The 22,466-nt window shown below is 45.6% G+C and overlaps 1 protein-coding gene across 1 annotated transcript in view; it reads right to left on the bottom strand.

Moving 5' to 3' along the window:
• Positions 1–11,053: 11,053 nt before the first annotated feature.
• Positions 11,054–22,466, bottom strand: part of LOC135533479 (E3 ubiquitin-protein ligase TRIM47-like) — an 18,383-nt gene continuing 6,970 nt past the window's right edge. The window contains exons 4-5 of the mRNA XM_064960780.1: positions 16,508–16,578; positions 11,054–11,560 (exon numbers count right to left, since the gene is read on the bottom strand). Coding sequence (XP_064816852.1) covers positions 11,257–11,560; positions 16,508–16,578 — 375 coding nt within the window. The 3' untranslated portion in view covers positions 11,054–11,256. The remainder of the gene's footprint in view (positions 11,561–16,507; positions 16,579–22,466) is intronic.

The raw sequence follows: 22,466 nt of genomic DNA, 5'->3' as shown, positions 1-22,466 counted from the left end.
TACATTTCCATGAATCATGATGTCTGGTGTTGATGTATATTGGTTGTCATTCAGAACCATTGATATGTTTTCTCAGTTGGTTCTCTGTCTCTATGTAATTCTCCTCAGTATCATTGATCAGCTTGTTGGCTCGGTCCTAATTGATGTGTTCTCTGTCACCTGGAGCTGCATGGAAAATGGTCCAGGAACTAAAGGACAATTCAGGACTAGTCAGCCCACTACAAGCTGGTATCACTTCCTTTCTACTAAACTATATGGTCTGGTTTCCCAGACACAGATGAATCCTAGTCCTGGACTAAACAGTATGTTCAATGTAGATGTCCAGGAAACCGGCCCTAAATGTGTCATCTTTCATCCTCCCATACTGCTCAGTCCAGCAACATTAAACCTGTCCAGCAGGTGGTGCTGTTGACCAAACAATAAAACCAGCAGATATCTTGACTTGCCACTCAGTATATCAGTAATGTTCAGAATAGTACTTTAATATCATTGGAGATTGATGGTCTTTTTAATCCACTATCCAGAGTCAGGAACAGATGAAGTTAGGTCTGCTACTGTTCAGTGATTAAATATGATTTATGGTGATGGGAAATAATAAAAAACACTCAACTTCATCTAGTAATAGTTTTCCTTTTGTTATTTATTCCAAGGTGTGTCTTTAACTTGTAAATGTATTGTGTGGAGGTGAGCTAGTGGTGTGGCTGATAGAATAGAATGAAGAGGGAGGAGGGGAGGAAGAGGGGAGGAGTGAAGGGCTGTTCAAGAAACCAGATGAGGAAGAGGAAGATGTTCAGGGGAATTACTGTCTCTGTTCCAAATGTTTCCCTATTCCCTACGTAGTGCACTACGGTGCTTCTGACAAGGTCTAAAGTAGTGTTCTATGTAGGGAATAGGGTGTAGATATATTACAATATCATGCTTTAGTGTTTGGCACAAAAATATATTAGATCTCCACCCCCCCCCCCCACTTCCTGTCTGTCATCCCCCAGTTCTGTTAAGACTTCCTCTCATTGAACTGGGCCTCATTCTAAATGGTCACTTTGTATTGATAGTCTCATTACTGGTCAGACAGATGAGGGAGAGAGATTTTCATCCTATGGTTCTACAATAGTCTTCTTATAGGTCTGAAGTAGTGTTTAGATGTTAGATGGTTTCTCCCTGTCATTACAACATGACAATATGGTCGTGACTTTATATGTGTGTTGTCAGGGTTGTTCCTCTGTGTTCCTCATTGAAAATCCATTAACAATGAATCACAAACTAATTATATTCCAGTTGTGTTTCGACAACTTGATGTTGATAGTCCCCCAGTTCTTTCAGACCCTGAACTGGGTCACATTCTGAATGGTGACTTGTATTGATAGTCCATACTGGTCCTGACTGTGGTTAACCAGACTGGAGGGGTACACAACTTCACCTGATATTCTCTCTGCAACTGTGTGTGTGTCTCTCTCTGTCTGTGTGTGTGTGTGTCTCTCTTTGTCTGTGTGTGTGTGTCTCTCTTTGTCTGTGTGTGTGTCTCTCTCTCTGTCTGTTCTACATACAGTACCTGTATTGATAGGCCATACTGGTCTTTACTATGGTTCTACATACAGTACCTGTATTGATAGTCCATACTGGTCTTTACTATGGTTCTACATACAGTACCTGTATTGATAGTCCATACTGGTCTTTACTATGGTTCTACATACAGTACCTGTATTGATAGTCCATACTGGTCTTTACTATGGTTCTACATACAGTATCTGTATTGATAGTCCATACTGGTCTTTACTATGGTTCTACATACAGTACCTGTATTGATAGTCCATACTGGGCTTTACTATGGTTCTACATACAGTACCTGTATTGATAGTCCATACTGGACTTTACTATGGTTCTACATACAGTACCTGTATTGATAGTCCATACTGGACTTTACTATGGTTCTACATACAGTATCTGTATTGATAGTCCATACTGGTCTTTACTATGGTTCTACATACAGTACCTGTATTGATGAGGGCCTCATCATCTGGCAGTAAAACCCTATAGACCTGAAAGGGACTGCAGTGTGCTCCAGTCTCCAGCAGGGGGCAGTAAAACCCTTTGGACCTGAAAGGGACTGCAGTGTGCTCCAGTCTCCAGCAGGGGGCAGTAAAACCCTTTGGACCTGAAAGGGACTGCAGTGTGCTCCAGTCTCCAGCAGGGGGCACTAAACCTCTATGGACCTGGAAGTGAAAGTGAGGAGTAAAAATCAAAGGTGAATTTACATTGATGTTTCCACGGAGACCTGAATCATATCCACGAGGCGCCAAACTGAAGACAATGAACTAAAACAGGGAGGGACTAACTGAACTAAAATAATTCTGTTTTGCTACAGTGTTCTCTAACGAATAACACCCTGGATTCAAATACTTTTTGAAATCTTTCCAACACTTTGAGCATTTCCATTGTCCTCCAGGTGGGCGGGGTTTGTTTGTGCTTTTAGGACTTTTCTATTCGCTAATGCTCCCTCCATCCTATAAGAATCATTGATGTGTTGGATGAGCAGGGGGCAGTAAAACCCTATGGACCTGAAAGGGACTGCAGTGTGCTCCAGTCTCCAGCAGGGGGCAGTAAAACCCTATGGACCTGAAAGGGACTGCAGTGTGCTCCAGTCTCCAGCAGGGGGCAGTAAACCCCCATGGACCTGAAAGGGACTGCAGTGTGCTCCAGTCTCCAGCAGGGGGCAGTAATCCCTATCGACCTGAAAGGGACTGCAGTGTGCTCCAGTCTCCAGCAGGGGGCAGTAAAACCCTATGGACCATTGCTCATGAAGTATTCAATATTATTATAAATAGTATTTGAACACATCTGTTACCACATGCAATAAGCCTGTAACGTCTTGTATGATCTTTGTTTGTACTTTTAGGACTTTTCTATTGGTTCCATTACAACTAACTCATTCAACCACTGCTTATTAAGTTTTCAAAATTATTTTGAAACATGTCTGTTTCCACGTGCAATAAGCCTGTAACGTCTTGTATGATCTCATCAGGTAAAGGTGTGTCAAATGGAAGGGCAAGTCTCACCACTGAGAGGAAAACATCACTGGTCCACCTCTGCATCAGGTCAGCTATGTTGATCAGTACTGTCCCAGGGATGCTGGGAGCAGAGATGAACTCCCTGACCTGGTATCATCTATGGAGTTGTCATTTTAATATCAGTTTAAGCCCATTACTGCTATAACACATAAACCATGTTAATAGAATGAAATGGATCCAGGTTCCATTTATTCTACATCAGATTTACTGCCTGTGGAACACTTCTCCATAGTGTCTGAAATCAAGATGACTGCAGGTCTGAATCCCAAACTAATGGGGGAAATGGATCCATCTAATAACATGGTTTTTAGAGATATGGAGAAAAACATCACAAACTGTACTATTGGGGTGAACAAATACCATTAACATACATACAAGGCATTCAGAAACATTTTGTTACGTTACAGCCTCATTCTACAATGGATTAAATAAATCATGTTCCTATTCAATCCACACACCATACCCCATAATGACATCACAATACTCCATAATGACCTCACAATACTCCATAATGACATCACAAGGTCTCATAATGACATCACAATACTCCATAATGACCTCACAATACCCCATAATGACATCACAATACTCCATAATGACCTCACAATACTCCATAATGACATCACAAGGTCTCATAATGACATCACAATACTCCATAATGACCTCACAATACTCCATAATGACATCACAATGTCTCATAATGACATCACAATACTCCAGAATGACCTCACAATACTCCATAATGACCTCACAATACTCCATAATGACATCACAATACTTCATAATGACAAAGCGAAAAGATGTTTTTTATTTTTTGCAAATTATTAACCGAAGTACCTTATATAAGTATTCAGACCCTTTGAGACGTGAGATTGAGCTCCGGTGTATCCTGTTTCCATTGATCATCCTTGAGGTGTTTCTACAACGGGTTTGGAGTCCACCTGTGGTAAATTCCATTGATAGGACATGATTTGGAAAAGCACACACCTGTCTGTATAAGGTCCCACAGTTGACAGGTCATGTCAGAGCAAAATACCTCCAGGACCAAGGCCCTTCTCCCCCATTGCTCAGTTTGGCCAGACGCCCAGCTCTTGGAAGGCCCTTCTCCCCCATTCAGAAACATGAAGGAAATGGATCCATCTAATAAGATGGTGTTTAGAGGTATGGACCTTTCTATTGGGGTGAACCATCCCCTTAACATACAGTACCAGTCAAAAGTTTGGACACACCTACTCATTCAAGGGTTTTTCTTTATGTTTACTATTTTCTACATTGTAGAAATGTAGGGAAGACATCAAAACTATGAAATAACACACATGGAATCATGTAGTAACCAACAACGTGTTCAACAAATCAAGTGGAGGCCCAGTCATCTGATGCAGCCCTGCATCACTCTCCTTGGTCAAATAGCCCTAACACAGCCTGGAGGTGTGTTGGGTCATTGTCCCGTTGAAAAACAAATGATAGTCCCACTAAGCACAAACCAGATGGGATGGCGTATCACTGCAGAATGCTGTGGTAGCCATGCTGGTTAAGACTATCATGGTGGTGCCCCCGGCAAAGCACCAACACACCTCCTCCTCCATGCTTCACGGTGGAAAATACACATGCAGAGATCATCTGTTCACCTACTCTGCTTCTCACAAAGACACAGCGGTTAGAACCAGAAGTCTTAAATCTGGACTCAAAGGACATTTCCACCGGTCTAATGGCCATTAGTCGTGTTTCTCTGCCCAAGCAAGTCAGGGGGCAGTGATCCCTATGGACCTGAAAGGGGCTGCAGTGTGCTCCAGTCTCCAGCAGGGGGCAGTAAACCCCTATGGACCTGAAAGGGGAAGTGAGGCGTTAAGTGTGATGCTATTGAACATTGCATCACTTAACCAGCATTCTGCAGCGATACGCCATCCCATCTGGTTTGGGTTTAGTGGGACTATCATTTGTTCTCACCTGATTGTCTATGAGGTGTACCAGGTGTGTCCCAACTTTTGACTGGTCCTGTAGTTTCTGTAGTGCAGAAAGTATGATGCTGTCCTAGTTCTGCTCTGTGTTCTGCTCCAAGGAAAGACTCATCTCTGGACACTCTCACATACCCTGTTACCTGCTGCACTGGTCCCCGCCGGCTCTGGTCTGTCTCTGCCAGTCTGGTACAGGTGTCCTCTCCTGCTCTGGTCTGTCTCTCCCAGTCTGGTACAGGTGTCCTCTCCTGCTCTGGTCTGTCTCTCCCAGTCTGGTACAGGTGTCCTCTCCTGCTCTGGTCTGTCTCTCCCAGTCTGGTACAGGTGTCCTCTCCTGCTCTGGTCTGTCTCTCCCAGTCTGGTACAGGTGTCCCCGCCGGCTCTGGTCTGTCTCTCCCAGTCTGGTACAGGTGTCCTCTCCTGCTCTGGTCTGTCTCTCCCAGTCTGGTACAGGTGCCCTCGCCACTCTCTCTCTCCCCGTAGCTTTGCTCTCCTACATCACACATTTATGACTTGTTGACTGATCTGCTGTTGGACTATTTAGTGATTGTTACTATGTTTGTATTATTATTTAGGATTGTTTTTAGCTCATTTAATGAGGGTTCAGCGTTGTGTTGGCTACATGTCTTAGATTGCTTAGTGCTGTGTTTCTCTCAGATCAAAGATGAGGCAATAAAGGATCATGTTGCTGCTGTTCAAAGGAGAAACTACACGCCTGCTCTGTGATTGAGGAAATAGATTGATGTTTCTCCCACGAGTTTTGGGAGAAACTACACTCTTGCTCTGTCAATGAGGAAATATGAGTTTCTCCCTCGAGTGTTGGGAGAAACTACACTCTTGCTCTGTCAATGAGGAAATATATAAATGTTTCTCCCTCGAGTTTTGGGAGAAACCACACTCTTGCTCCATAAATGCACGTGAGATCGATGCACATTTCTTCCAAACAACATGGGAGAAATGGGACTGTTGCTCTGACATGTCAGGACTGTTTTCTTGGTACTGAACCGTGTCCCTGGACTTTCCTCATCTCCTGAATGTTGTGGCGTTAAAGATTCTGGTGACGATGGATTGCCCTTCAAGTGCTGCCTATAAATCCACATGTTGGAACCCTCCATCTAGACCGGCCATTATCTAGCTGCTTCTACTGTCTGGAAATGTGCAGTCTGACCCAGGTCCTGACATCCTGTCCAATGAAGTAGTCAGAGCGGCCTGAAGTTTCTGCATGTGAATGTAATAAGTCTGCTGATGTAGTATGATTATGTGGATATATGGATAAAACCTGCCCACCCTGATGTATTTATGCTTTCTGAAACCTGGCTACAAAAATATATTGGCAGCAATGGTTATAATGTTTTAGGTGCAGATGGTCAATCTAAGGGTGGTGGTGTTGCTGTTTACGCAAAACACAAGATCTCAGCGGTCTGACTTCTACTCAACCTCAGCAAGTTGAATATCTGGGGTTGAACCTTAACCTTGGTTCCTGTTTAAATATGGTTGTATCTTGTTGTTATAGACCATCTGCTCCTGTTTAAATATGGTTGTATCTTGTTGTTATAGACCATCTGCTCCTGTTTAAATATGGTTGTATCTTGTTGTTACAGACCATCTGCTCCTGTTGGCTCTCTGGATTGTATTTTCATATTATCACAGCATGTAAACTCTGAGTTTGATCTGATAGGTGATCTGAATCAGGACTGGTTAACATCTAGCTCTGATCAACTCTCAATTCTATCCAATACCCAGAATCTCACTCAGATTGTCAACAGTGTAACGAGGTTGAATATAAAGTTTCCTCTGAAATCCTCTTTGATTGATTTGATCTGAACCAAAACTGCTCATCGTTTTAATGCTTCTGGTATTTGATCACTGTGCTATTGCCTGTGTGAGATATGGTCAAATTCCTAAACATCCTCCACATGTCATTACGAAAAGAAACCAGAAGCTGTTTGATACTCCAGGTTTTTTACATGATGTATCCAGAATTAAATGGAATAGAATGGAATTAATCCCTGATGTTGAATTAGCCTTTTCTTACTTCCACAATGCTTTCCAGGATGTACGCAATAGGCCCCTTTAAATAAATTCAGGATGAAGGGCAGAGAGAATCCCTGGTTTACTGAGGAACGTACTAAAATCATAAGGGAACTAAATGCTATGTGGGATAAAGCAAGAGGGTCTGGTTCAGCAGATGATTGGACGTCTGAAATATGGGTGTGGCTTTGATCTGAAAAGTGAAAGCAGACCACTACCTGAAATCTACTTCAGATCATTTAAATAATCCCTCCACATTCTGACAAGTAGTGAAAGGTTTGGAGTGAAAAGAAGATTCACAGCTTCCCAAACTATTGTTGGTCGACACTCAGGAAGTAACTGAGAGAACCTCCATTATGAAGGCCTTGAATCAGCATTTTATAGATGCAGGCAGTTCATTTAAAAAGGTCAAAAGGTCTAAAATGAATGTACCTTCTCTCCCTGACACCCCTGTGCACTCCTTCACCAGGTTCTCCTTCACCAGGTTCTCCTTCTCATCCCTGACACCCCTGTGCTCTCCTTCACCAGGTTCTCCTTCTCATCCCTGACACCCCTGTGTTCTCCTTCACCAGGTTCTCCTTCTCATCCCTGACACCCCTGTGCTCTCCTTCACCAGGTTCTCCTTCACCAGGTCCTCCTTCTCTCCCTGACACCCCTGTGCTCTCCTTCACCAGGTTCTCCTTCTCATCCCTGACACCCTGTGCTCTCCTTCACCAGGTTCTCCTTCACCAGGTCCTCCTTCTCTCCCTGACACCCCTGTGCTCTCCTTCACCAGGTTCTCCTTCTCATCCCTGACACCCCTGTGCTCTCCTTCACCAGGTTCTCCTTCACCAGGTTCTCCTTCTCTCCCTGACACCCCTGTGCTCTCCTTCACCAGGTTCTCCTTCTCATCCCTGACACCCCTGTGCTCTCCTTCACCAGGTTCTCCTTCACCAGGTTCTCCTTCTCTCCCTGACACCCCTGTGCTCTCCTTCACCAGGCTCTCCTTCACCAGGTTCTCCTTCTCTCCCTGACACCCCTGTGCTCTCCTTCACCAGGCTCTCCTTCACCAGGTTCTCCTTCTCTCCCTGACACCCCTGTGCTCTCCTTCACCAGGTTCTCCTTCCCATCCTTCTCTGTTTCAGAAGTGTGTAAAGCCCTGAAATAAATTGATAGAACAGAATCCCCTGTCCCTGATGAACTAGACCCCTGCTTCCTACACCTGCTGCTGACATCATTGCTCCCCCATATATTTCTAACCTCACGCTTGACGTTCAGGAAATCACCAATTTATGGAAATCTGCTTTTGTACTGCCTCTCCTGAAAGGTGGAGATCCTTCGCTACTTGACAACTATCGACCCATATCAACGCTGTCTGTACTGTCAAAGGTCCTGGAGTCCTTAGTTAGAAGGTCCTGGAGTCCTTAGTTAGAAGGTACTGGAGTCCTTAGTTAGAAGGTCCCAGAGTCCTTAGTTAGAAGGTCCCGGAGTCCTTAGTTAGAAGGTCCCGGAGTCCTTAGTTAGAAGGTCCCAGAGTCCTTAGTTAGAAGGTCCCAGAGTCCTTAGTTAGAAGGTCCCGGAGTCCTTAGTTAGAAGGTCCCGGAGTCCTTAGTTAGAAGGTCCCGGAGTCCTTAGTTAGAAGGTCCCGGAGTCCTTAGTTAGAAGGTCCCGGAGTCCTTAGTTAGAAGGTCCCGGAGTCCTTAGTTAGAAGGTCCCGGAGTCCTTAGTTAGTAGGTCCCGGAGTCCTCAGTTAGAAGGTCCTGGAGTCCTTAGTTAGAAGGTCCCGGAGTCCTTAGTTAGAAGGTCCTGGAGTCCTCAGTTAGAAGGTCCTGGAGTCCTTAGTTAGAAGGTCCTGGAGTCCTCAGTTAGAAGGTCCTAGTTAGTAGGGAGATGAAGGCCTCCAAGAAAAAAACGTATTTCATGGAATGCAGTCAGTGTTAAAGTGTGTCTGTCTATATTGATTTGTAAAAGGCTTTTGACACTGTGGACACTGTGTTGGTGCAAAGGTTAACATTTTGTGGAATTACAGGTCATGATCGAGACTGGTTTATTAACACTACGAGTTGAGTTTTTACCAAAAAGTTATATTTTGGTTTCATCTGACCATATGACATTCTCCCAATCTTCTTCTGGATCATCCAAATGCTCTCTAGCAAACTTCAGACAGGCCTGGACATGTACTGGCTTAAGCAGGGGGACACGTCTGGCACTGCAGGATTTGAGTCCCTGGTGGCGTAGTGTGTTACTGATAGTAGGCTTTGTTACTTTGGTCCCGGCTCTCTGCAGGTCATTCACTAGGTCCCCCCGTGTGGTTCTGGGATTTTTGCTCACCGTTCTTGTGATCATTTTGACCCCACGGGGTGAGATCTTGCGTGGAGCCCCAGATCGAGGGAGATTGTCAGTGGTCTTGTATGTCTTCCAGTTCCTAATAATTGCTCCCACAGTTGATTTCTTCAAACCAAGCTGCTTCCCTATTGCAGATTCAGTCTTCCCAGCCTGGTGCAGGTCTACAATTTTGTTTCTGGTGTCCTTTTACAGCTCTTTGGTCTTGGCCATAGTGGAGTTTGGAGTGTGACTGTTTGAGGTTGTGGACAGGTGTCTTTTATACTGATAACAGGTTGAAACAGGTGCCATTAATACAGGTAACGAGTGGAGGACAGAGGAGCCTCTTAAAGAAGTTACAGGTCTGTGAGAGCCAGAAATCTTGCTTGTTTGTAGGTGACCAAATACTTATTTTCCACCATAATTTGCAAATAAATTCATTAAAAATCCTACAATGTGATTTTCTGGATTTTTTTCAATGGTTTTAGGTTTTAGTGATGTTATATATATGCAGGCCTCAACCACGACCCTGAGAGAACTTGATTCAGTGTATCATGCAGCCCTCAGGTTCATTACAAATCAGAAACGTCTAACACATCATTGTGATCTCTACAGCGCTGTTGGCTGGTGGTCATCTACCTTGCGTAGGTTTAAACACTGGTATACACTGATTTATAAGGTCATATTGTAGGTTTAAACACTGGTATACACTGATTTATAAGGCCATATTGTAGGTTTAAACACTGGTATACACTGATTTATATTGGGTAAAATGCCATAGTTATTTTTTAGTCAGGTCAGTAAATAAATATAAATTACAGTCCCATTCTGATTTGCTTCTAACAGAACCAAGAAGTAGAACAGGTCCTGGTGGAAATAGTTTCAGTTACTAAGCAACGAGGTTCTGGAATTCTCTCCTGAACATTTTAAAATGTGATGATCGAGTTTCATTGGTGGAGTTTAAACACTTGATCGATGTATATATCATAGAAGAGTGTTATTGTTTTTAGGCCAGCTGTTTTTAGTCAAGATGTTTGTGTTTTTAATGTAATATGTAATTGTTGTACTGTATGTGTGTTTATAGTGTTGTTTAATGTTGTGTTAAATAAAAACTATAATAAAAAATCAATACAGATACTGTATGTAGAACCATAGTAAAGACCAGTATGGACTATCAATACAGGTACTGTATGTAGAACCATAGTAAAGACCAGTATGGACTATCAATACAGGTACTGTATGTAGAACCATAGTAAAGACCAGTATGGACTATCAATACAAAGTGACCATTTAGAATGAGGCCCAGTTCAATGAGAGGAAGTCTTAACAGAACTGGGGGATGACAGACAGGAAGTGGGGGGGTGGAGATCTAATATATTTTTGTGCCAAACACTAAAGCATGATATTGTAATATATCTACACCCTATTCCCTACGTAGAACACTACTTTAGACCTGGTCAGAAGCACCGTAGTGCACTACGTAGGGAATAGGGAACCATTTGGAACAGAGACAGTAATTCCCCTGAACATCTTCCTCTTCCTCATCTGGTTTCTTGAACAGCCCTTCACTCCTCCCCTCTTCCTCCCCTCCTCCCTCTTCATTCTATTCTATCAGCCACACCACTAGCTCACCTCCACACAATACATTTACAAGTTAAAGACACACCTTGGAATAAATAACAAAGGAAAACTATTACTAGATGAAGTTGAGTGTTTTTTATTATTTCCCATCACCATAAATCATATTTAATCACTGAACAGTAGCAGACCTAACTTCATCTGTTCCTGACTCTGGATAGTGGATTAAAAAGACCATCAAATCTCCAATGATATTAAAGTACTATTCTGAACATTACTGATATACTGAGTGGCAAGTCAAGATATCTGCTGGTTTTATTGTTTGGTCAACAGCACCACCTGCTGGACAGGTTTAATGTTGCTGGACTGAGCAGTATGGGAGGATGAAAGATGACACATTTAGGGCCGGTTTCCTGGACATCTACATTAAACATACTGTTTAGTCCAGGACTAGGATTCATCTGTGTCTGGGAAACCAGACCATATAGTTCAGTAGAAAGGAAGTGATACCAGCTTGTAGTGGGCTGACTAGTCCTGAATTGTCCTTTAGTTCCTGGACCATTTTCCATGCAGCTCCAGGTGACAGAGAACACATCAATTAGGACCGAGCCAACAAGCTGATCAATGATACTGAGGAGAATTACATAGAGACAGAGAACCAACTGAGAAAACACATCAATGGTTCTGAATGACAACCAATATACATCAACACCAGACATCATGATTCATGGAAATGTACAAGATTAAAACATTGCAATTACAAAAATATGAAAACATTGAATTTTAATTCATAACCTCTTCTGAAGATCAAATCAGTTAAATCATTGTAGATAAAACAGAGCAGAATGAATCATCACATCTGGGGACCTTCACCACCAGCATGACTAGTATCTATGTGGACCCTACTACAGTCTAACCAGCTCAGCTATAGACTACACCAGCATGACTAGTATCTATGTGGACCCTACTAGTCTAACCAGCTCAGCTATAGACTACACCAGCATGACTAGTATCTATGTGGACCCTACTACAGTCTAACCAGCTCAGCTATAGACTACGCCAGCATGACTAGTATCTATGTGGACCCTACTACAGTCTAACCAGCTCAGCTATAGACTACACCAGCATGACTAGTATCTATGTGGACCCTACTACAGTCTAACCAGCTCAGCTATAGACTACACCAGCATGACTAGTATCTATGTGGACCCTACTACAGTCTAACCAGCTCAGCTATAGACTACACCAGCATGACTAGTATCTATGTGGACCCTACTACAGTCTAACCAGCTCAGCTATAGACTACACCAGCATGACTAGTATCTATGTGGACCCTACTACAGTCTAACCAGCTCAGCTATAGACTACACCAGCATGACTAGTATCTATGTGGACCCTACTACAGTCTAACCAGCTCAGCTATAGACTACACCAGCATGACTAGTATCTATGTGGACCCTACTACAGTCTAACCAGCTCAGCTATAGACTACACCAGCATGACTAGTATCTATGTGGACCCTACTACAGTCTAACCAGCTCAGCTATAGACTAAACCAGCATGACTAGTATCTATGTGGACCCTACTACAGTCTAACCAGCTCAGCTATAGACTACACCAGCATGACTAGTATCTATGTGGACCCTACTACAGTCTAACCAGCTCAGCTATAGACTACACCAGCATGACTAGTATCTATGTGGACCCTACTAGTCTAACCAGCTCAGCTATAGACTAAACCAGCATGACTAGTATCTATGTGGACCCTACTACAGTCTAACCAGCTCAGCTATAGACTACACCAGCATGACTAGTATCTATGTGGACCCTACTACAGTCTAACCAGCTCAGCTATAGACTACACCAGCATGAATAGTATCTATGTGGACCCTACTACAGTCTAACCAGCTCAGCTATAGACTACACCAGCATGACTAGTATCTATGTGGACCCTACTACAGTCTAACCAGCTCAGCTATAGACTACACCAGCATGACTAGTATCTATGTGGACCCTACTACAGTCTAACCAGCTCAGCTATAGACTACACCAGCATGACTAGTATCTATGTGGACCCTACTACAGTCTAACCAGCTCAGCTATAGACTACACCAGCATGACTAGTATCTATGTGGACCCTACTACAGTCTAACCAGCTCAGCTATAGACTACACCAGCATGACTAGTATCTATGTGGACCCTACTACAGTCTAACCAGCTCAGCTATAGACTACACCAGCATGACTAGTATCTATGTGGACCCTACTACAGTCTAACCAGCTCAGCTATAGACTACACCAACATGACTAGTATCTATGTGGACCCTACTACAGTCTAACCAGCTCAGCTATAGACTACACCAGCATGACTAGTATCTATGTGGACCCTACTACAGTCTAACCAGCTCAGCTATAGACTACACCAGCATGACTAGTATCTATGTGGACCCTACTAGTCTAACCAGCTCAGCTATAGACTACGCCAGCATGACTAGTATCTATGTGGACCCTACTACAGTCTAACCAGCTCAGATATAGACTACACCAGCATGACTAGTATCTATGTGGACCCTACTACAGTCTAACCAGCTCAGCTATAGACTACGCCAGCATGACTAGTATCTATGTGGACCCTACTACAGTCTAACCAGCTCAGCTATAGACTACACCAGCATGACTAGTATCTATGTGGACCCTACTAGTCTAACCAGCTCAGCTATAGACTACACCAGCATGACTAGTATCTATGTGGACCCTACTACAGTCTAACCAGCTCAGCTATAGACTACACCAGCATGACTAGTATCTATGTGGACCCTACTACAGTCTAACCAGCTCAGCTATAGACTACACCAGCATGACTAGTATCTATGTGGACCCTACTACAGTCTAACCAGCTCAGCTATAGACTACGCCAGCATGACTAGTATCTATGTGGACCCTACTACAGTCTAACCAGCTCAGCTATAGACTACACCAGCATGACTAGTATCTATGTGGACCCTACTACAGTCTAACCAGCTCAGCTATAGACTACACCAGCATGACTAGTATCTATGTGGACCCTACTACAGTCTAACCAGCTCAGCTATAGACTACGCCAGCATGACTAGTATCTATGTGGACCCTACTACAGTCTAACCAGCTCAGCTATAGACTACACCAGCATGACTAGTATCTATGTGGACCCTACTACAGTCTAACCAGCTCAGCTATAGACTACACCAGCATGACTAGTATCTATGTGGACCCTACTACAGTCTAACCAGCTCAGCTATAGACTACACCAGCATGACTAGTATCTATGTGGATACTACTACAGTCTAACCAGCTCAGCTATAGACTACACCAGCATGACTAGTATCTATGTGGTCCCTACTACAGTCTAACCAGCTCAGCTATAGACTACGCCAGCATGACTAGTATCTATGTGGACCCTACTACAGTCTAACCAGCTCAGCTATAGACTACGCCAGCATGACTAGTATCTATGTGGACCCTACTACAGTCTAACCAGCTCAGCTATAGACTACACCAGCATGACTAGTATCTATGTGGATACTACTACAGTCTAACCAGCTCAGCTATAGACTACACCAGCATGACTAGTATCTATGTGGTCCCTACTACAGTCTAACCAGCTCAGCTATAGACTACACCAACATGACTAGTATCTATGTGGACCCTACTACAGTCTAACCAGCTCAGCTATAGACTACACCAGCATGACTAGTATCTATGTGGACCCTACTACAGTCTAACCAGCTCAGCTATAGACTACACCAGCATGACTAGTATCTATGTGGACCCTACTAGTCTAACCAGCTCAGCTATAGACTACGCCAGCATGACTAGTATCTATGTGGACCCTACTACAGTCTAACCAGCTCAGATATAGACTACACCAGCATGACTAGTATCTATGTGGACCCTACTACAGTCTAACCAGCTCAGCTATAGACTACGCCAGCATGACTAGTATCTATGTGGACCCTACTACAGTCTAACCAGCTCAGCTATAGACTACACCAGCATGACTAGTATCTATGTGGACCCTACTAGTCTAACCAGCTCAGCTATAGACTACACCAGCATGACTAGTATCTATGTGGACCCTACTACAGTCTAACCAGCTCAGCTATAGACTACACCAGCATGACTAGTATCTATGTGGACCCTACTACAGTCTAACCAGCTCAGCTATAGACTACACCAGCATGACTAGTATCTATGTGGACCCTACTACAGTCTAACCAGCTCAGCTATAGACTAAACCAGCATGACTAGTATCTATGTGGACTCTACTACAGTCTAACCAGCTCAGCTATAGACTACGCCAGCATGACTAGTATCTATGTGGACCCTACTACAGTCTAACCAGCTCAGCTATAGACTACACCAGCATGACTAGTATCTATGTGGACCCTACTACAGTCTAACCAGCTCAGCTATAGACTACACCAGCATGACTAGTATCTATGTGGACCCTACTACAGTCTAACCAGCTCAGCTATAGACTACACCAGCATGACTAGTATCTATGTGGACCCTACTACAGTTTAACCAGCTCAGCTATAGACTACACCAGCATGACTAGTATCTATGTGGACTCTACTACAGTCTAACCAGCTCAGCTATAGACTACGCCAGCATGACTAGTATCTATGTGGACCCTACTACAGTCTAACCAGCTCAGCTATAGACTACACCAGCATGACTAGTATCTATGTGGACCCTACTACAGTTTAACCAGCTCAGCTATAGACTACACCAGCATGACTAGTATCTATGTGGACCCTACTACAGTCTAACCTGCTCAGCTATAGACTACACCAGCATGACTAGTATCTATGTGGACCCTACTACAGTCTAACCAGCTCAGCTATAGACTACACCAGCATGACTAGTATCTATGTGGACCCTACTACAGTCTAACCAGCTCAGCTATAGACTACACCAGCATGACTAGTATCTATGTGGACCCTACTACAGTCTAACCAGCTCAGCTATAGACTACACAAGCATGACTAGTATCTATGTGGACCCTACTACAGTCTAACCAGCTCAGCTATAGACTACACCAGCATGACTAGTATCTATGTGGTCCCTACTACAGTCTAACCAGCTCAGCAGTACCAGAGACATAAAAAATAGGACCATAACAAAATCCAAACCCAGGATAAAGGGGCTGAGTGAATGTGGTCTGGACTCTGTGGAGGAGGGTCATTGTGTCAGAGACACTGTAGAAGGACAGAGTACCTGCCTTGTGATCCAGGTACACTCCTACTCTGGAGGACTGAGGGCCTGATACTTTAGTCACAACATTATTGTGTCTGAAACAATAACCACCTCTATAGTAATATAAACTCCAGGACTTGTTATTGTCTCCAAATGCACCATCATTACCTCTCCCTGTTCTGCTGATGTCTTTATATGAGACTGCTGTAGCAACACCACCAGTCCTCTCCACCTCCCAGTAACAGCGTCCAGACAGACCCTCTCTACACAGAACCTGCCAGTAGTTGGTGAATCTGTCTGGATGGTCAGGATATGGTTGGACTTGGTCTGTACAGGTCACCTTTCTGTTCCCTTCAGACAGAGAGAGGTGTGTGTGTGCTGTGTTTGGGTCCAGTGTGAGCTGACAGGAATCTGGGAGAAGAGCAGAGACCAATTAGGGGAGTCAGAACAATAAGTTAAGTCAGATACTGTATCTCCCCTGTCTTTGATTAGAGCACAGCAGAGATCAAATCAGAGAAATATGAGGAGTCAGATAGAGACCCAGTCTTTGATTAGATCTACTATTGCTATATATTTCTAGAGGGATTGTTAGGAGTGTCAGTAAAAAGAGACTGTTAGTTACTTCACAATAAAGAGACTCACATTGTAACAACTGTTCTCTGGTCTTGGGCTCTGGAGGCAGTACAACATCCACTATATTCACTACAGACACACAAACACATTGACAGAGAGAGGGAATGTTATCATCAGACCATATTCCACATGTATATGACTAGTAGGGAACTTTCAAATGTCTAAAGTTGATGTTCTTATTGTTTTCAACACACCTGTAGTGGAGATCTTGGTCCATTCTCCTTTAAGGAAGTCTTCTAGTTTCTCTCTCAGTTCAGACACAGTCTGACTCACATCTCCAAAGTACTGAAGAGGACGGACAACGATGCTGGGTAAGTCTGAAGATACACTGATACTGGAGAGAGACTGATACCTCTGGAGAGAGAGAGAGAGAGAGAGAGAGAGAGACTGATACCTCTGGAGAGAGAGAGAGAGACTGATACCTCTGGAGAGAGAGAGAGAGAGACTGATACCCCTGGAGAGAGAGAGAGAGAGAGAGAGAGAGACTGATACCCCTGAGAGAGAGAGAGAGAGAGAGAGAGAGAGAATGATACCTCTGGAGAGAGAGAGAGAGAGACTGATACCTCTGGAGAGAGAGAGAGAGACTGATACCTCTGGAGAGAGAGAGAGAGACTGATACCTCTGGAGAGAGAGAGAGAGAGACTGATACCTCTGGAGAGAGAGAGAGAGAGACTGATACCTCTGAGAGAGAGAGAGAGACTGATACCTCTGGAGAGAGAGAGAGAGAGAGAGAGAGAGAGAGAGAGAGAGAGAGAGAGAGAGAGAGACTGATACCTCTGGAGAGAGAGAGAGAGACTGATACCTCTGGAGAGAGAGAGAGAGAGAGAGACTGATACCTCTGGAGAGAGAGAGAGACACTGATACCTCTGGAGAGAGAGAGAGAGAGAGAGAGAGACACTGATACCTCTGGAGAGAGAGAGAGAGAGACACTGATACCTCTGGAGAGAGAGAGAGAGAGACACACTGATACCTCTCTCGAGAGAGAGAGAGAGAGAGAGAGAGAGACTGATAACTCTGGAGAGAGAGAGAGACAGGGACAGAGAGAGGGAGAGGGATGACAGAGAGAGAGAGAGAGGTTCCGGGTTGGAGCGAGCGGTCGCATCTACACTTCGGTCCGTAGGTAGTATAACCTTTCATTACATTTTCATTACATTTCATTATAGTACAACGGTTTGATTTGTCTAATCTTAGCTATTTCTTCTTAGCTAGCTACATAGCCGTCTTTGTATCAAAGATAATTGCGTAATTATCGTATTTCGTCGTCCTAACGTAGTCTACACTGCTATCTGCCCAGCAGCTAGCTAAGCAACTAGCTAACGTCTAAGACAATTGTGTAGTCTAGAGCGATTTTCTAGGTTAGATAGCCAGCTATTGTCGTTCTTTTAACGTAACGTAACGCAATCAACACTGCTAGCTAGCCAGCTAGCCCCCGACTAGCAGCACTGTAGAAACTATTACAGTACAACGGTTTGATTTGTTTGATCGTAGCTAGCTAGCTACATAGCCGTCTTTGTATCTAAGACAATTGTGTAGTCTAGAGCGATTCTCTAGTTTAGCTAGCCAGCTATTGTCGTTCTTTTAACGTAACGTAACGCAATCATCACTGCTAGCTAGCCAGCTAGCTCCCAAATAGCAGCACTGTAGAAACTATTACAGTACAACGGTTTGATTTGTTTGATCGTAGCTAGCTAGCTACATAGCCGTCTTTGTATCTAAGACAATTGTGTAGTCTAGAGCGATTTTCTAGGTTAGCTAGCCAGCTATTGTCGTTCTTTTAACGTAACGTAACGCAATCAACACTGCTAGCTAGCTAGCTAGCCCCAAATAGCAGCACTGTAGAAACTATTACACTCGACGGAACGACTTGATTAGTGTAGTGTCAACATCGCAGCCACTGCCAGCTAGCCTACAAAGTCAACAACGCAGCCACTGCCAGCTAGCCTACTCCAGCAGTACTGTATCATTTCAATCATTTTAGTCAATAAGTTTCTTGCTACGTAAGCTTAACTTTCTGAACATTCGAGACGTGTAGTCCACTTGTCATTCCAATCTCCTTTGCATTAGCGTAGCCTCTTCTGTAGCCTGTCAACTATGTGTCTATCTATCCCTGTTCTCTCCTCTCTGCACAGACCATACAAACGCTCCACACCGCGTGGCCGCGGCCACCCTAATCTGGTGGTCCCAGCGCGCACGACCCACGTGGAGTTCCAGGTCTCCGGTAGCCTCTGGAACTGCCGATCTGCGGCCAACAAGGCAGAGTTCACCTCAGCCTATGCCTCCCTCCAGTCCTCGACTTCTTGGCACTGACGGAAACATGGATCACCACAGATAACACTGCTACCCCTACTGCTCTCTCTTCGTCCGCCCACGTGTTCTCGCACACCCCGAGAGCTTCTGGTCAGCGGGGTGGTGGCACCGGGATCCTCATCTCTCCCAAGTGGTCATTCTCTCTTTCTCCCCTTACCCATCTGTCTATCGCCTCCTTTGAATTCCATGCTGTCACAGTTACCAGCCCTTTGAAGCTTAACATTCTTATCATTTATCGTCCTCCAGGTTCCCTCGGAGAGTTCATCAATGAGCTTGATGCCTTGATAAGCTCCATTCCTGAGGACGGCTCACCTCTCACAGTCCTGGGCGACTTTAACCTCCCCACGTCTACCTTTGACTCATTCCTCTCTGCCTCCTTCTTTCCACTCCTCTCCTCTTTTGACCTCACCCTCTCACCTTCCCCCCCTACTCACAAGGCAGGCAATACGCTCGACCTCATCTTTACTAGATGCTGTTCTTCCACTAACCTCATTGCAACTCCCCTCCAAGTCTCCGACCACTACCTTGTATCCTTTTCCCTCTCGCTCTCATCCAACACTTCCCACACTGCCCCTACTCGGATGGTATCGCGCCGTCCCAACCTTCGCTCTCTCTCCCCCGCTACTCTCTCCTCTTCCATCCTATCATCTCTTCCCTCTGCTCATACCTTCTCCAACCTATCTCCTGATTCTGCCTCCTCAACCCTCCTCTCTTCCCTTTCTGCATCCTTTGACTCTCTATGTCCCCTATCCTCCAGGCCGGCTCGGTCCTCCCCTCCCGCTCCGTGGCTCGACGACTCATTGCGAGCTCACAGAACAGAGCTCCGGGCAGCCGAGCGGAAATGGAGGAAAACTCGCCTCCCTGCGGACCTGGCATCCTTTCACTCCCTCTTCTCTACATTTTCCTCCTCTGTCTCTTCTGCTAAAGCCACTTTCTACCACTCTAAATTCCAAGCATCTGCCTCTAACCCTAGGAAGCTCTTTGCCACCTTCTCCTCCCTCCTGAATCGTCCCCCCCTCCTCCCTCTCTGCAGATGACTTCGTCAACCATTTTGAAAAGAAGGTCGACGACATCCGATCCTCGTTTTCTAAGTCAAACGACACCGCTGGTTCTGCTCACACTGCCCTACCCTGTGCTCTGACCTCTTTCTCCCCTCTCTCTCCAGATGAAATCTCGCTTCTTGTGACGGCCGGCCGCCCAACAACCTGCCCGCTTGACCCTATCCCCTCCTCTCTTCTCCAGACCATTTCCGGAGACCTTCTCCCTTACCTCACCTCGCTCATCAACTCATCCCTGACCGCTGGCTACGTCCCTTCCGTCTTCAAGAGAGCGAGAGTTGCACCCCTTCTGAAAAAACCTACACTCGATCCCTCCGATGTCAACAACTACAGACCAGTATCCCTTCTTTCTTTTCTCTCCAAAACTCTTGAACGTGCCGTCCTTGGCCAGCTCTCCCGCTATCTCTCTCAGAATGACCTTCTTGATCCAAATCAGTCAGGTTTCAAGACTAGTCATTCAACTGAGACTGCTCTTCTCTGTATCACGGAGGCGCTCCGCACTGCTAAAGCAAACTCTCTCTCCTCTGCTCTCATCCTTCTAGACCTATCGGCTGCCTTCGATACTGTGAACCATCAGATCCTCCTCTCCACCCTCTCCGAGTTGGGCATCTCCGGCGCGGCCCACGCTTGGATTGCGTCCTACCTGACAGGTCGCTCCTACCAGGTGGCGTGGCGAGAATCTGTCTCCTCGCCACGCGCTCTCACCACTGGTGTCCCCCAGGGCTCTGTTCTAGGCCCTCTCCTATTCTCGCTATACACCAAGTCACTTGGCTCTGTCATAACCTCACATGGTCTCTCCTATCATTGCTATGCAGACGACACACAATTAATCTTCTCCTTTCCCCCTTCTGATGACCAGGTGGCGAATCGCATCTCTGCATGTCTGGCAGACATATCAGTGTGGATGACGGATCACCACCTCAAGCTGAACCTCGGCAAGACGGAGCTGCTCTTCCTCCCGGGGAAGGACTGCCCGTTCCATGATCTCGCCATCACGGTTGACAACTCCATTGTGTCCTCCTCCCAGAGCGCTAAGAACCTTGGCGTGATCCTGGACAACACCCTGTCGTTCTCAACCAACATCATGGCGGTGGCCCGTTCCTGTAGGTTCATGCTCTACAACATCCGCAGAGTACGACCCTGCCTCACACAGGAAGCGGCGCAGGTCCTAATCCAGGCACTTGTCATCTCCCGTCTGGATTACTGCAACTCGCTGTTGGCTGGGCTCCCTGCCTGTGCCATTAAACCCCTACAACTCATCCAGAACGCCGCAGCCTGTCTGGTGTTCAACCTTCCCAAGTTCTCTCACGTCACCCCGCTCCTCCGCTCTCTCCACTGGCTTCCAGTTGAAGCTCACATCCGCTACAAGACCATGGTGCTTGCCTACGGAGCTGTGAGGGGAACGGCACCGCAGTACCTCCAGGCTCTGATCAGGCCCTACACCCAAACAAGGGCACTGCGTTCATCCACCTCTGGCCTGCTCGCCTCCCTACCACTGAGGAAGTACAGTTCCCGCTCAGCCCAGTCAAAACTGTTCGCTGCTCTGGCCCCCCAATGGTGGAACAAACTCCCTCACGACGCCAGGACAGCAGAGTCAATCACCACCTTCCGGAGACACCTGAAACCCCACCTCTTCAAGGAATACCTAGGATAGGATAAGTAATCCTTCTCACCCCCCCTTAAATGATTTAGATGCACTATTGTAAAGTGGCTGTTCCACTGGATGTCAGAAGGTGAATTCACCAATTTGTAAGTCGCTCTGGATAAGAGCGTCTGCTAAATGACTTAAATGTAAAAATGTAAATGGAAGGACAGAGAGAGAGAGGGAAGGACAGAGAGAGAGAGGGACGGACAGAGAGAGAGAGAGAGAGGGACGGACAGAGAGAGAGAGAGAGAGGGAGAGAGGGACGACAGAGAGAGAAAGACAGAGAGAGAGAGACACTGATACCTCTGGAGAGAGAGAGAGACTGATACCTCTGGAGGGAGAGAGACAGGGACAGAGAGAGGGAGAGACCGACAGAGACAGAGAGGGACGACAGAGAGAGAGAAAGGGATGGACAGAGAGAGAGAGGGACGACAGAGAGAGAGGGGGAAGGACAGAGAGGGACAGACGACAGAGAGAGAGGGGGAAGGACAGAGAGAGGGACGGACAGAGAGAGAGAGAGGGGACCGGACAGAGAGAGAGGGGACCGGACAGAGAGAGAGGGGACCGGACAGAGAGAGAGGGGACCGGACAGAGAGAGAGGGGACCGGACAGAGAGAGAGACGGACGGACAGAGAGAGAGACGGACGGACAGAGAG

The sequence above is a fragment of the Oncorhynchus masou genome, unplaced genomic scaffold (genome assembly GCF_036934945.1).
Source record: "Oncorhynchus masou masou isolate Uvic2021 unplaced genomic scaffold, UVic_Omas_1.1 unplaced_scaffold_2399, whole genome shotgun sequence".
NCBI lineage: Eukaryota > Metazoa > Chordata > Actinopteri > Salmoniformes > Salmonidae > Oncorhynchus > Oncorhynchus masou.
This window is presented reverse-complemented; position numbering and strand designations above follow the sequence as displayed.